Source organism: Liolophura sinensis, chromosome 4 (genome assembly GCF_032854445.1).
Source record: "Liolophura sinensis isolate JHLJ2023 chromosome 4, CUHK_Ljap_v2, whole genome shotgun sequence".
Classification (NCBI taxonomy): Eukaryota; Metazoa; Mollusca; class Polyplacophora; order Chitonida; family Chitonidae; genus Liolophura; species Liolophura sinensis.
In genome coordinates this window covers 4,269,264-4,283,509 of record NC_088298.1, presented here as the reverse complement: position 1 = coordinate 4,283,509, position 14,246 = coordinate 4,269,264, and the positions used below count along the sequence as shown (strand labels likewise).

General features: G+C 37.6%; 1 protein-coding gene across 9 annotated transcripts in view; it reads left to right on the top strand.

Moving 5' to 3' along the window:
* LOC135464686 (protein suppressor of hairy wing-like) overlaps positions 1–12,979 on the top strand; it is a 42,280-nt gene extending 29,301 nt beyond the window's left edge. For 7 of the 9 annotated variants that reach the window (XM_064742179.1, XM_064742180.1, XM_064742184.1 and 4 more), the window contains 9 exons: positions 2,047–2,187; positions 3,657–3,788; positions 6,913–7,059; positions 7,749–7,946; positions 9,095–9,238; positions 10,374–10,582; positions 11,325–11,561; positions 12,188–12,442; positions 12,876–12,979. In XM_064742179.1, coding sequence (XP_064598249.1) covers positions 2,047–2,187; positions 3,657–3,788; positions 6,913–7,059; positions 7,749–7,946; positions 9,095–9,238; positions 10,374–10,582; positions 11,325–11,373 — 1,020 coding nt within the window. In that variant the 3' untranslated portion in view covers positions 11,374–11,561; positions 12,188–12,442; positions 12,876–12,979. The remainder of the gene's footprint in view (positions 1–2,046; positions 2,188–3,656; positions 3,789–6,912; positions 7,060–7,748; positions 7,947–9,094; positions 9,239–10,373; positions 10,583–11,324; positions 11,562–12,187; positions 12,443–12,875) is intronic. The other 2 variants (XM_064742183.1, XM_064742186.1) reach the window with 2 other exon arrangements.
* Positions 12,980–14,246: the final 1,267 nt, after the last annotated feature.

The window sequence follows — 14,246 nt, the reverse complement described above, 5'->3', positions numbered from 1 at the left end:
TTTATACATTCAGTTGAAGTTTGCATTCTTGTGTGTCATACTTGCAAGCTCTATGGTAGCCTTGCTACCAATTCTAAGTTGCATATCTTTTATATTTATTATGCTGGTAGTCAAGATTTTTCTGGGTGCTAATGCTTGTTTGTAACGAATTCAAATGAATAGAAAATGAACTTACACAATGTATTAAACTGTAACATTTTGTGATCTGCTCAGTCATCATGATCCGAGATGAATTAATTCATTAGCCCTTTGTCTGATGACTTGTAATACAAAAAAAAAAATAATAATAAATAACATAATAATAAAAAGTCAAATAATCTAATCCATGATTGAAAAATTCTTTATTGGGCATAACCAGACACACTCATAAAAAAATAACTTGGGTTGGTTAGGAAGTTTTTTTTTTTTTAATTCTAGGTCTTGAATTAATTCCTTGTTTTGTTGCAACTTTATATTGTATCTGTTATGAATGGTGTACACTTGTGATTCTATGGCTCTTTCCTTAGTCTGTCACAACTTGATGTTGTTCATAATGAATGGTGACGGGGAAATATCCAGAAATCATTTCAAGGCTCTGAACCCAAACTTTAAAGGTGAAACTTTGTCTGCGTTAAATTTGCCAGTAAGAAATTTTATGTAATGCAACACAAAAATGTTTTATGACGACTTCTGAGTGCATGAATGATAGAAATTTGTATAAATACTTATTTTTTTGGGGGGTAAACCATCATAATGACCTGTTAGTTTTAATACAGCTTGATTACATGTAGTTTGGGAGCCCAACAGTTTAGGAGCCCAACAGTTTAGGAGCCCAGCAGTTTAGGAGCCCAGCAGTTTAGGGGCCCAACAGTTTAGGAGCCCAACAGTTTAGGGGCCCAACAGTTTAGTAGCCCAACAGTTTGTGAGCCCAACAGTTTAGAAACCCAACATTTTTTGAGCCCAACAGTTTAGGAGCCCAACAGTTTGTGAGCCCAACAGTTTAGGAGCCCAACAGTTTAGGGGCCCAACACTTTAGGAGCCCAACAGTTTGGGAGCCCAACAGTTTAGGGGCCCAACATTTTAGGAGCCCAACAGTTTGGGAGCCCAACAGTTTGGGAGCCCAGCAGTTTAGGAGCCCAACAGTTTAGGAACCCCAACAGTTTAGGGGCCCAACAGTTTAGGAGCCCAACAGTTTAGGAACCCCAACCGTTTAGGGGCCCAACAGTTTAGGAGCCCAACAGTTTAGGAACCCCAACAGTTTAGAAGCCCAACAGTTTGTGAGCCCAACAGTTTAGGGGTCTAACAGTTTGGGAGCCCAACAGTTTAGGTGTCCAACAGTTTAGGACCCTACGTTTTCCAGAACTGAATTGGCTCTAGATATTGGCCCTGTATTATAATACTGCTCCTGCTTTACAGTTTGATTTTGTGGTGAGGATAAATACTGCTTACATAAAAATTCTTCGACCTTTTGCAATCTGCCTCTGCAACCAATATTTTGAACCATTTGTAATTGTATGCATAATGAGTCAAATGTTGAAAGTATTTGTAGTTCTTCTACCCCAGTCTTGTAGGCCTGTGTCACAACTTGATTTTTTGTGGGTCTTGAGTACCTGCAAGGCATTAAAACAACGATAAAGTAAATAATTGAAAGACCCTGTAAGCATTATGATAGACATCATCAGAGCTTAAAGGGGGCACAGAATTCATTATGATTGGCTGGTGTGAGATGGGCATGACCAGGCTGTACTCAGCCTAAGCTGAATTTGGGTATGGCTTATTTATTCAGCGATGACCAAGGCTATGGGTTAACCCAGGAAATCCTATCTCCACATTCAGCCAATAAGCGTTGATTCCGTATCCCTATATTTTTATTTATTTTATTGGATTGGTGTTTTAAGCTGTACTCAAGAATATTTTACTTATGTGACAGTGGCCAGCATTATGGCGGGAGGAAACGGGGCAGAACCAGGGGGAATTCCAGGACCATCTGCAGTTCTGAGGTCCTGTATCCCTACAAAATTGTACTTGGTTCTCAAACTTGAACTATTCAATTTGTTTTCGTTTTAGGCACCACAATCTAAACATCCCAACAAGTTCACTTGTTTGAAGTGTGATCGTTATTTTGAATCGGCAATTGGTGTGAAAAGACATGCTGTACAAATTCACAGAAACATCAAGGATGACGAACCACAGTTCGCAATCAGTGCGGTAAGTCAGTCTTGCCCCTTATTTTACTCTACTAGCTGGGTCATTCTGCTAAAGTGTTCTCCAGTGAGGCATAATGACCCAGGAGCCTTTCACCAGTGTGGTCGCTGTGAGTTCAAGTCCAGCTCATGCTGGCATCTCCTCCGGCCATACGTGGGATGGTCTGTCAGCAACCTGCGGATGGTCTGACAGCAACCTGCGGATGGTCTTATTTTGCCACCGGTTTCCTCAAACTATAATGCTGGCCGCCACCGTATAAGAGAAATATTCTTGAATGCGGTGTAAAACACCAATAAAATAAATAAATAAAGTGTTATTAAACATGTGAGGTACTAGCGAAAAATTACACTGGAAATTCCAAACTGTTTGTGTGGTTTGTCCGATATTGACCGGTGAATGATTGAGCTGACCAATCAAACAGCATGGAATTGTGTTGATATATTTATTTGTTTGATTGGAGTTGTACACCAAGAATATTTCACTTATACCACGGCAGCCAGCAATATGGTGAGAGGAAGTCGGGCAGAGCCTGGGGGGAAACCCACAACCATCTGCAGGTTGGAATTGTGTTGACCTTTTCTTTGTGTCACAGACCGGCCCGGATAGCACAGTTGGTAGAGCGTCCGCTTCGGGACCGGTAGATCCAGGATCAATCCTTGGTCGAGTCACACCTAAGACTTTAAAAGAGGAAGTTGTAACTTCCTCGCTTGGCGTTCAGCATGAAGGGGACAGTGCAACGACTGGTTGACCCGTATCAGTATAATGGCTCGGGCGGGGCGGCTTACTTGCCTTCGGTAAGTCGTCTCAGTGATGCAGCACTAAATAAAAGAGCGGTGGAAATCCGTCCTGCAACAAGGAGGCACATTACACGTGCATGCACCCTAATGATTCCTTCGTCGTCATATGACTGAAAAATTGTTGAGTACGACGTTAAACCCCAAGCACTCACTCACTCTTTGTGTCACATGAATTGCTAGGTCACATGACATAACTTACATGACCATGAACTATTTTGTGAATATCACCAAGATATATTACGCTGACGGAGAAGTGTGTCCTTACAAGCGAAAAACATCCGCCTAGTGTATCCGAGGCATTACACACGACTACGTTCTTGTGACCAAGTGTTTCAAGTCCTAAATCTGATTTTATGAAAAGCAGTCTTTTGACCTTAGGCATAGTTGTTTGCATGAAAGGCTATGCCTGGTACATTTTATTTATAACATCTTGAAAAGTTTAGAAGAATTACAGTTTTTCACCTGAAGTTTGACAGGCCTGTAAAAAGTCCCTTTCAGAAGTAGATATTTAAGGGCATTAAAATGGTATTTTTCATGCCAACACAAAGAATTTTCTGATAAATTAATCAAACTTCGGAAGATGGACAAATCAATCCAACAAAATGTGTCACAAGAAATATGCTAAACTTTAGGTGAAATTCTGTATGTTACATTTGTGTGGTTGTTGAATTGCAGACCAAGGCTGGATCTGAAATCTGGACTTGTGTGATCTGTGACAAGGACTTTTACAATTCCACAGGACTGCTCAAGCATAACAATGTCCTACACAGAAACACCAAAGAGAGCAAAATGTTTGCTCAAAGTTTGGTGAGCGTTCAGTTATATTACTTTGAAAGTGTATTAAAAGACCTCTTTAGATAGCTCATTACATTTAACTCAGTTATATTACCTTGAAAGTGTATTAAAAGACCTCTATAGATAGCTCATTACATTTAACTCCGTTATATTACTTTGAAAGTGTATTAAAAGACCTCTTTAGATAGCTCATTACATTTAACTCAGTTATATTACCTTGAAAGTGTATTAAAAGACCTCTTTAGATAGCTCATTACATTTAACTCAGTTATATTACCTTGAAAGTGTATTAAAAGACGTCTTTAGATAGCTCATTACATTTAACTCAGTTATATTACTTGAAAGTGTATTAAAAGACGTCTTTAGATAGCTCATTACATTTAACTCAGTTATATTACCTTGAAAGTGTATTAAAAGACCTCTTTAGATAGCTCATTACATTTAACTCAGTTATATTACTTTGAAAGTGTATTAAAAGACCTCTTTAGATAGCTCATTACATTTAACTCAGTTATATTACCTTGAAAGTGTATTAAAAGACCTCTTTAGATAGCTCATTACATTTAACTCAGTTATATTACCTTGAAAGTGTATTAAAAGACCTCTTTAGATAGCTCATTACATTTAACTCAGTTATATTACCTTGAAAGTGTATTAAAAGACCTCTTTAGATAGCTCATTACATTTAACTCAGTTATATTACTTTGAAAGTGTCATAAAAGACCCGTAAGTGGGAAGGTCTGCCAGCAACCTACGGATGGTTGTGGGTTTCCACCCACCATAATGCTGGCCGCCGTCGTATAAGTGAAATATTCTTGAGTACGGCGTAAAACACCAATCAAATAAGTAAATAAATAAATCTTAAAAGACCTCTTTAGATAGCTCATTACATTTAACTCAGTTATATTACCTTGAAAGTGTATTAAAAGATCTCTTTAGATAGCTCATTACATTTAACTCAGTTATATTACTTTGAAAGTGTATTAAAAGACCTCTTTAGATAGCTCTTTACATTTAACTCAGTTATATTACTTTGAAAGTGTCATAAAAGACCCGTATGTGGGAAGGTCTGCCAGCAACCTGCGGATGGTCGTGGGTTTCCACCCACCATAATGCTGGCCGCCGTCGTATAAGTGAAATATTCTTGAGTACGGCGTAAAACACCAATCAAATAAGTAAATAAATAAATCTTAAAAGACCTCTTTAGATAGCTCTTTACATTTAACTCAGTTATTTTACTTTGAAAGTGTCATAAAAGACCCGTATGTGGGAAGGTCTTCCAGCAACCTGCGGATGGTCGTGGGTTTCCACCCACCATAATGCTGGCCGCCGTCATATAAGTGAAATATTCTTGAGTACGGCGTAAAACACCAATCAAATAAGTAAATAAATAAATCTTAAAAGACCTCTTTAGATAGCTCATTACATTTAACTCAGTTATATTACCTTGAAAGTGTATTAAAAGACCTCTTTAGATAGCTCTTTACATTTAACTCAGTTATATTACCTTGAAAGTGTATTAAAAGACCTCTTTAGATAGCTCATTACATTTAACTCAGTTATATTACCTTGAAAATGTATTAAAAGACCTCTTTAGATAGCTCTTTACATTTAACTCAGTTATATTACCTTGAAAGTGTATTAAAAGACCTCTTTAGATAGCTCATTACATTTAACTCAGTTATATTACTTTGAAAGTGTAGTAAAAGACCTCTTTAGATAGCTCATTACATTTAACTCAGTTATATTACTTTGAAAGTGTCATAAAAGACCCGTAAGTGGGAAGGTCTGCCAGCAACCTGCGGATGGTCGTGGGTTTCCACCCACCATAATGCTGGCCGCCGTCGTATAAGTGAAATATTCTTGAGTACGGCGTAAAACACCAATCAAATAAGTAAATAAATAAATCTTAAAAGACCTCTTTAGATAGCTCATTACATTTAACTCAGTTATATTACCTTGAAAGTGTATTAAAAGACCTCTTTAGATAGCTCATTACATTTAACTCAGTTATATTACCTTGAAAGTGTATTAAAAGACGTCTTTAGATAGCTCTTTACATTTAACTCAGTTATATTACCTTAAAAGTGTATTAAAAGACCTGTTTAGATAGCTCTTTACATTTGACTTGTATGACTCAGATTTAGAGAAAAAAAAAAGGCAAAGTAATAGTATTTGTTGTGAGAACAAGGCACAAGAAATAAAAAATTTTGTTGAAATTTGGAAATTTTAAAAAATAATCGTGAGAGTGAATAATATCAAATAAATAATGGGGGCCACTGAACTACCTTTTTGGTCTAGCAGAATACAAAATTCCTTTATATGGTGATATTGATATATGTGCCCAAGGTGGGACAGGCTGCATCAGCAAAATGGTGTTACCGAGAGCCGAGCTCATGCATTATAAGTACTACGAGACAAATTACCAATGCCTGAAAATTATAGAACAGAAATTATAGAAATCAAGTTTCCTCAAATAAAAGGAAAGTCAATTTTCCTAAACAAATCAGGTAAGGTCTTTGTCTTTGGTTGTTAAAGTTGTTCTTAAAAAAATTTTATTCGGCTGTCACAGAAATTGTAGATAATTTCAACGTAAGCTGGATGTTGTTTAATGTTGCATGTAAACCTTATTTTTGTACTCTGTGACATATTTCAAACTTTTGAAAATGTTTAGAACGTAATTTAGGAGAACACAAATTTTTATCACAAATTTAAGTTTCATGTGTATGGTTTTACCGTAACCGTGAAATTATTTGTACTGTAATTCTTCAACCTTCTCGCATGCTTGCTAAGTGTTCAAGCATGTTCTGAAGGCATTATTCTTTTTGATGGATAAAATTGTATGTTTTATTAAGTCCTGAAACTAGCCAATCCATCTAATTCAGTTTTGTGTCAAAAACCACACTTTAAATATGCTTAAAATGCACTGAAATTTCTTTGTCATATGTGAAAAAGTTGAGAAAAAAGAAACTCAATATTCCTGCTACAATTACATATATATTGGCTAAAATGAGCAGACCAAGTGCCCCATAAATTAGAAGAAATAAAGTAGCTCGTTCTGAACAAGGAATTCTTCGGTAAACATTTAGGATAATATGAATTAAACATGTTACATTTACCACTTTTTATCTTTCAGTTTCAGATGCAGACGTATTGTTGGAAGTGTCAAAAGAACTTTAGCAGTAAGAAGTGTTTGCGACGACATGTTAAAGTTGTTCACCGGGTCAAGTCTGGAGTTCTACCCCAAAATCTCATGTCAGCTGCAGGTACAAAATCAAGCCAGGTGTGTACAGAGAAACGAACAGGGTTGTCCTTTTTTGTTAATTTTTGCTGCTTAAATAAATGTTTTTTGTAATAAAATTTGTAAAAAGGGGTAGTGAGACATTTTGTAAAAATTGAAAGACAAAATACTTGGCATAATTTTGAAAAACAAGCAGGTTAACATAGTTTATAGCATTTTAAATTTATGTGATGATGTATTTTGCAAAATTTGGAAGACAAAGTACATGTATTTTACCATTTTTTTAAACAGAATTTGGAAATAGTGTTTTTATATATATTCAGACAGTTATGACGATTGTTCGGTTAAGCATATTGAAAAATATGAAAAAAGGTGTGAAATATGTTATAAAATGTGGGAATAATTTTGATAAATATTTGGTACATTCAGTTTATTATGAATTCTACAAACAATTATTGTAGTTCACTTGAAAGTGGTTTTCATTTTCAGTAAAATATTAAATTCGTTAACCAATCAACCAAAAATCAGACCAATTAACTGAATATTTTAATTGTGTTATAATATCAAGATAATTTTGACAAAAGCTCAGTAAAATATATTATAAAATATGGAAAATTGTGTAAATTATTTGAGAAAATTTGGAACTAATTTTGGTGAAATGTTTTGAAACTGTTTCATTATGAAATCAAGAAACTGTCAACTGTTTAGCAACCATTCAATCAACTCTTCAGCAGACAGTTTCCAAGCCCCAGCAAAAAACGAGTTCAAAACCAGGTGAAGGTGGCCTGAAGGTTGCGCAGGTTGAGGATGCATACCAGTGTCCGTCGTGTCAGATGATTTACAAAGACAGACGCTCATGCTACAAACACATCGTCAGGGTGCACAGACGCAAACTTGGGGTTCTCGTCATTCGCCGGAATGTTGAAAAGGTAAAACGAAACAACCTTGTGGCTTTTACTTTTGACCAGTTTTGAGATGACTGAATAATTATGGCTTAAGACTGTTCGAATTTGGGTACGCTGATGATAATCTAATTAATTTTTGAAGAATGTGGCTTTATTTTTATTATTTTTTTAAAATTTTCAGAGGAAAGTGAGACAGTGTGAACTACTCCGTATACATTGTACATGTATTTTTGTCTCAAAATGCCATTAAGTACAAAACTTTTGTAAGGTGACGTGAAGTTTATTTTGTGTTGACATGAAAAAATCCCCCCAGAATCCACTTTTTTGACTTTGTCTGATCCTAGTGGGTTTTTTTTATGTTTTTCAAGGCTTTCCAATCACATTTCCAAGCTTTAACCCTAACAATAGTTGGAACAGTCCCCATGACTGCCAAATTAGATGATTTTCCAGTTGTATTTATTTTTATTACATTTTTCATTTTTATTTTTATTTAAATCTGTGTGGCCCAAACAACAAGTGCAGCACCCATGTATACACTGTAGCTCTGAATTGTAACCGTTGGTAGGATGCAGATTTGTGGCAAGGGAATTAAAATACTTTTCTTTCAATTAATAATGTAATAATATGTAGCAGGCCGTGTTTCCACGGACATGCAATTTGCGTTTGTATTACTTACTTCGATTACTTAACGCTTTCATTATAGTGTATCCACGGCTCATATGTTAACAACTGTGATTCTACTTCGTCAGTTTAGCTCAGCGGGAAGTCCTTATCCGATACGTTGAAAAATGGGACTTTTTCCTTTCGCTCTGGGTTAATGTGTGCGTTATAGAATCAAATGCAGTGAGTTGAAACAGTCCGGCGTAGTTGTAATTCTTATTCTTCATCATAAACGCAATCGCATGGCCGTGGGAAATGCACCATGAGCTCATCCCAGCCTTGGTGAAGGAGTTTTCCCTTGTATCCACTATTCTCAGGAAGCTTGTCTGAGGTCACTTGAAAGTCTGTGTGTGATTTGTGGAAAAGTTCATCACTTACTTGCCAAAGGCCAGTGTGTTTATAACTGTCACTGTGGTGTCTCCCACCTAAGACATTGACGGCCACCATTATAAGTGAAATATATTTATGTTCACCAACAATCAACCAATTCATCAGTTTATTGTTATTTTCAGGAGAACACCTATTGCTGGAAGTGTGATAAAACCTTCAGCAGCAGTAAATGTTTTCACCAGCATGTCCGCGTCATCCACAAGATTCACACAGGGAAACTTCCGCCCAAGCCTGAACGGGAATCCAGCAAAGCTGTCTCAGCACAGGTGAGGATATGGGACACACCTGAGGCATACCCTAATTCTTCTAATTTTAGGACAGATATTATTAGTGCTGAAAGCAAAAAATTACATTTCTTTACGAGCCTTTTGGAAAAGCTGCGATATGAATATGTTGTTCATTAGATGGACAAACTATGTGAAAAAACAGAAACTAAATATCCCTGCTGCAGTTAAATGTACGTGTATATTGGCTAAAACAGAAGACCAGGTGTCCCAAAAATTAAAAGTATTAGGGTAAACAAGCCTTTAAAATGGTTTGGTAAAATCGGAGCCGTGATGAGATGCTTGTACGCTATTAAAATGGGGTTCACAAATGTACATCTAATAAAGCTAAATGAACTCTGCACTTTCATGCATACATTTATAGCTTAAATAAATAAATATAGGGGCCTCCGTGGCTCAATCGGTTAAAGCGCTAGCGCAGCGTAATGACCCAGGAGTCTCTCACCAATGCGGTCGCTGTGAGTTCAAGTCCAGCTCATGCTGGCGGCCGTACGTGAGAAGGTCTGCCAGCAACCTGCGGATGGTCGTGGGTTTCCCCCGGGCTCTGCCCGGTTTCCACCCACCATAATGCTGGCCACCGTCGTATAAGTGAAATATTCTTGAGTACGGCGTAAAACACCAATCAAAAAAAAAAAATAAATAAATAAATAAATACTTTGTACAGGTGTAGCCTATTTCACACTTTGAGTGTCAGCGTGAGCACCAGCATCCAATAACAGGGAAAGCAGTGTTGAAGTACATGTTACAGTTGGTATCTTAAAAAGCACTGCAAATATCCATAAAACTGACTGCTATTGGATTAGTGTATTTTACCTGTGGGTTAGCTTTTTTCACGTTGCACATTTTGCTTGATTCTGATTAATTCATCTGCCTGATGGGGCCACTTTAATCTTTTTTGTGACGATTAATTTGTTATCCAAAAAAGCTGAAGTCTTTGCATCATTTCATTTTGAGGCCTTTATCTGCTTCAGGAAGTGCATTTTTACATGCCAAATATTAGGTGAATTACGGCAAGTCGAAAATTTTTTAGCATAGCTTTTTATAAATAATATAAAGGAAAATAAACAAATAAATAAAATTTGATACCAAAATAAGTGTTATGTTTTTGTAACAATAGGGTGCGACAGAAGGCAAGAAGGGCCTAAAATGTAGTAGGTGTCAGGAGCTGTGTCCAGACATGTCCAGCCTTCTCCTTCACGTCCGAGACAAACACAAGCCTGGCGGTGGGGCACGACCAAGGTTTCCGTTGAGAGAACACCGACAAAAGACAGCTCCGCGGAGAGTAAACGTGGAACCTCTCAGAGTGACGAACCACCATTTTCACCAGTAAGCTCTTTTCTGGCATAGCGTTTTAATTCTGAAGAAGTTAGAGTTGTTAGACACCAGGGGCCGGTTGTTCGAAACTGTGTGAAAATTTAATACCAGATTTAGCTCTAGGGTAAGTCTTCAGTTTGTAATTTGCCCCAAAATAATTGTGTAACAATATATTAAATATGAAAATGAACTTCTGCTTTTACACTCTGATGTTGGACAACTGCATTGGCTGCTGAATTTGGCTTAAAGCTTAAATATAAAACATGTCTTAATACTGGTATTAGCTAATACACTTTTGAACAGTTGGGTCCTGTCGTGTGGTTCTTTTTAATATGCCCCCTGTGTGTGTGCGTGTGCCTCCGTGTTACTCATGGCCATGTTTTTTGAAAAAACTGAAGAGATAGTGTTTACAGATATGCTACATGCATTCTTCCCTTTGGTATGAGCTGGTTAAAGGTTGAACATGGAAATATTAGGTTATCTTTTTATGTCATCATCACAAGGAAGGCATATTAGTATGTTGGTTTCTACACCCTCAGCCGAACTTGCTGCTTGACTCAACTGCTTCTCGCTCAGCTATTGTTTTATTGGGGTTTGTCTTGGGGTACTGATAGTGACATTTTTCTGACATTGACCACTTCTTGTACTGCTGAATGTTTTAGAAGAACATTTTCTTTGTTCTCCGTAGTGTAAAATAATTGAAAGGAGTGATGGTGGAAAATGTTTGAATCCTTGGTGTTTCTGTTTATCACAGTCCAGCAGAGGGATCTGTTTTGTCGTCAGTGTGGCCAGAGATATTCTAACCTCGCCAACCTGAAGAGGCATCAGCTGAAGCATCAATGGCAAGGTGCTGACGCCTTTACACAACCAAGCTGGTTTGGCAGAGAAAGCAAAAGTGGAAGTAACAACACAGAAAGTGAAAGTGAAAACAACACCGGAGAAACCGAAAGTGAAAGTGACACCGGAGAAACAGAAAGTGAAAACAGAGAAGGTGAAACCAGTGGTGAAATTTTAATGTATTTATATATATGGATATAAATCTCACTCAGAATTAGATGTAATGGTAGCTTTTTGTGACTGACTACATTGGAATGAGTGAATGATTATTGGTTAATTTCACATCAGCAGAATTGCAGCCATATTGTTGTAAGAACATGTTTAATACCAGAAGGTAATACCAGAATAAGACCTGTTCATTGTCAATCAAATACAGTATATAACCTAAAATTTTGCCCTCAAAAATTTGATTTTCAGAAGGAAACAAATCCAAATCCTTCAATACAAACCTCAAAACACCTTTGGCCTCCGTGGCTCAGTCGGTTAGCGCGCTAGCACAGCCGTAAGTGGGAAGGTCTGTCAACAACCTGCGGATGGTCGTGGGTTTCCCCCAGGCTGTTCCCGGTTTCCACCCACCATAATGCTGGCCGCCGTCATATAAGTGAAATATTCTTGAGTACGGCGTAAAACACCAATCAAAAAAAAAAAAAAAAAAAAATCAAGACACCTTTCTAATCTCAATGGAGCTCACAGAATTGGGCACAGTGTACGAGGTAGTCATGGGTGTAAAAGTTTGTCATCTAAGACAAATAAATATGCGCCTTTCTTTTCCCTGACCAGAGCACGCCTAAGCCTGACGCACCTTGTTACACTTGTAAATGTGGGGAAAGGTTCACAGACTTCGCCCACCTGATGAAGCACATCGCCGTGGACCACAAGCGGAAAATGGCCAAGAAACTAGTGGATGTGGCATCTGAGGCGAGCAGTGAAGACGAGGAAGAGTCCAAAGAGGATCAAGAGGAGAATCAAGAGGAGGAAGGTCAGGAGGAGGAGGACGGTCAGAAGGAGGGAGGAGGAAAACATGCAGAGGATAAGGTGAGTATTGCCATACTTGCTTTATTTCTTCTTTGGTGGGGGTGGAGGTATGGTGGGTGCATTTTAATTTGAATACATTCAGAAGGATATTTGTATTTATTTATTACTTTATTTATTCATGTGATTGCTATGAGATACTATAAGTTCAGATCAAAAAATGTGAGAGGAAGGGTTTTCACATGTCATTGTTAGCTGCTGAATCATTACACATTTTTTGTGAATGAAGGCAAGAAAAGTTTAAGTCAGCTTCAGGGCTTCACAAAAAGTATAATTTTATCGGTGTTCACAGAATAATGCATTTAGAACATGCTTGAAGAAACACCTTTGCAAACATTCGAAAAAGGTTGAAGAATTACAGCACTAATATCTGTCCTAAAATCAACATGAATTACACTGTGTGTAAATTATGAAATCAATGTGCTGTAAATTTCAGACGTTTACCTGTGAGAGGTGTGGACGCCGCTATGCAACCCGAGCCACTTTACAGCGACACAAGAAGGTTATTCACAAGATGAAATCAGACCTGAAAGACAAGGGGTAAGCAAATCACAAAGCTAGATAGCTGTTCAGTTGTGCAAGGCTAATCAGTCCTGGATAGACAAGGGGTAAGCAAATCACAGAACTAGATAGCTGTTTGGGGCATGCAAGGCAAATTAGTGTTCGAAAGACAAAGGCTAAGCAAATTGCAAAGCTAGATAGCTGTTTGGAGTGTGCAAGGCCAATCAACCTGATAAAACAAGGGGAAAGAAATCAGAAAGCTAGGTAGCTGTTTGGGGTATGTAAGGCAAATCAGTGTTCGAAAGACAAAGGCTAAGCAAATCACAAAGCTAGGTAGCTGTTTGGAGTGTGCAAGGCCATTCAACCCTGATAAAACAAGGGGAAAGAAAATCAGAAAGCTAGAGAGCTGTTTGGGTATGCAAGGCAAATCAGTGTTCGAAAGACAAAGGCTAAGCAAATCTTAAAGCTAGGTAGCTGTTAGGAGTGTGCAAGGCCATTCAACCCTGATAAAACAAGGGGAAAGAAAATCAGAAAGCTAGAGAGCTGTTTGGGGTATGCAAGGCAAATCAGTGTTCGAAAGACAAAGGCTAAGCAAATCTTAAAGCTAGGTAGCTGTTTGGAGTGTGCAAGGCCATTCAACCCTGATAAAACAAGGGGAAAGAAAATCAGAAAGCTAGAGAGCTGTTTGGGGTATGCAAGGCAAATTAGTGTTCGAAAGACAAAGGGAAAGAAAATCACAAAGCTAGAGAGCTCTTTGGAGTGTGCAAGGCCAATCAACCTGATAAAACAAGGGGAAAGAAAATCAGAAAGCTAGATAGTTGGTTGGAGTATGCAAGGCAAATCAGTGTTTGAAAGACAAGAGGTAAAGTGATGGTTGTGGATTTCTAAGGGGCTCTGCCAAGTTTCCTCTCAACATAATTTTTGGTGGCCATTGTATAAGTGAAATATTCTTGAGTACAGCATAAGATTTCAATGAAATAAATAAATTAATAAATGTAATTATGTGGATGTTGTATGAAGAGTGGTTCTGCCTGAAGAAATTAATACAAGTTGAAAGGAGAAAGATTCACTCTGACCATTACATTTTCCTACAGCTGAATCATTGTAAAAAAAAAATAAAACCAATTTTGACCTGTCCATTTATCAAGGGAGATAACTGTATTTTACAGGTAATGTAGAATTGCTGACTTGTGATGACATATCTAATTGTAGGTAATTAAAATCCTCAAAAAATGTTACATTTTGAATTCTAAGTTGCAAAGATTCATGGCCCTTTCCCCAGGGTTAGCTGCTGTTTTCACAAAGT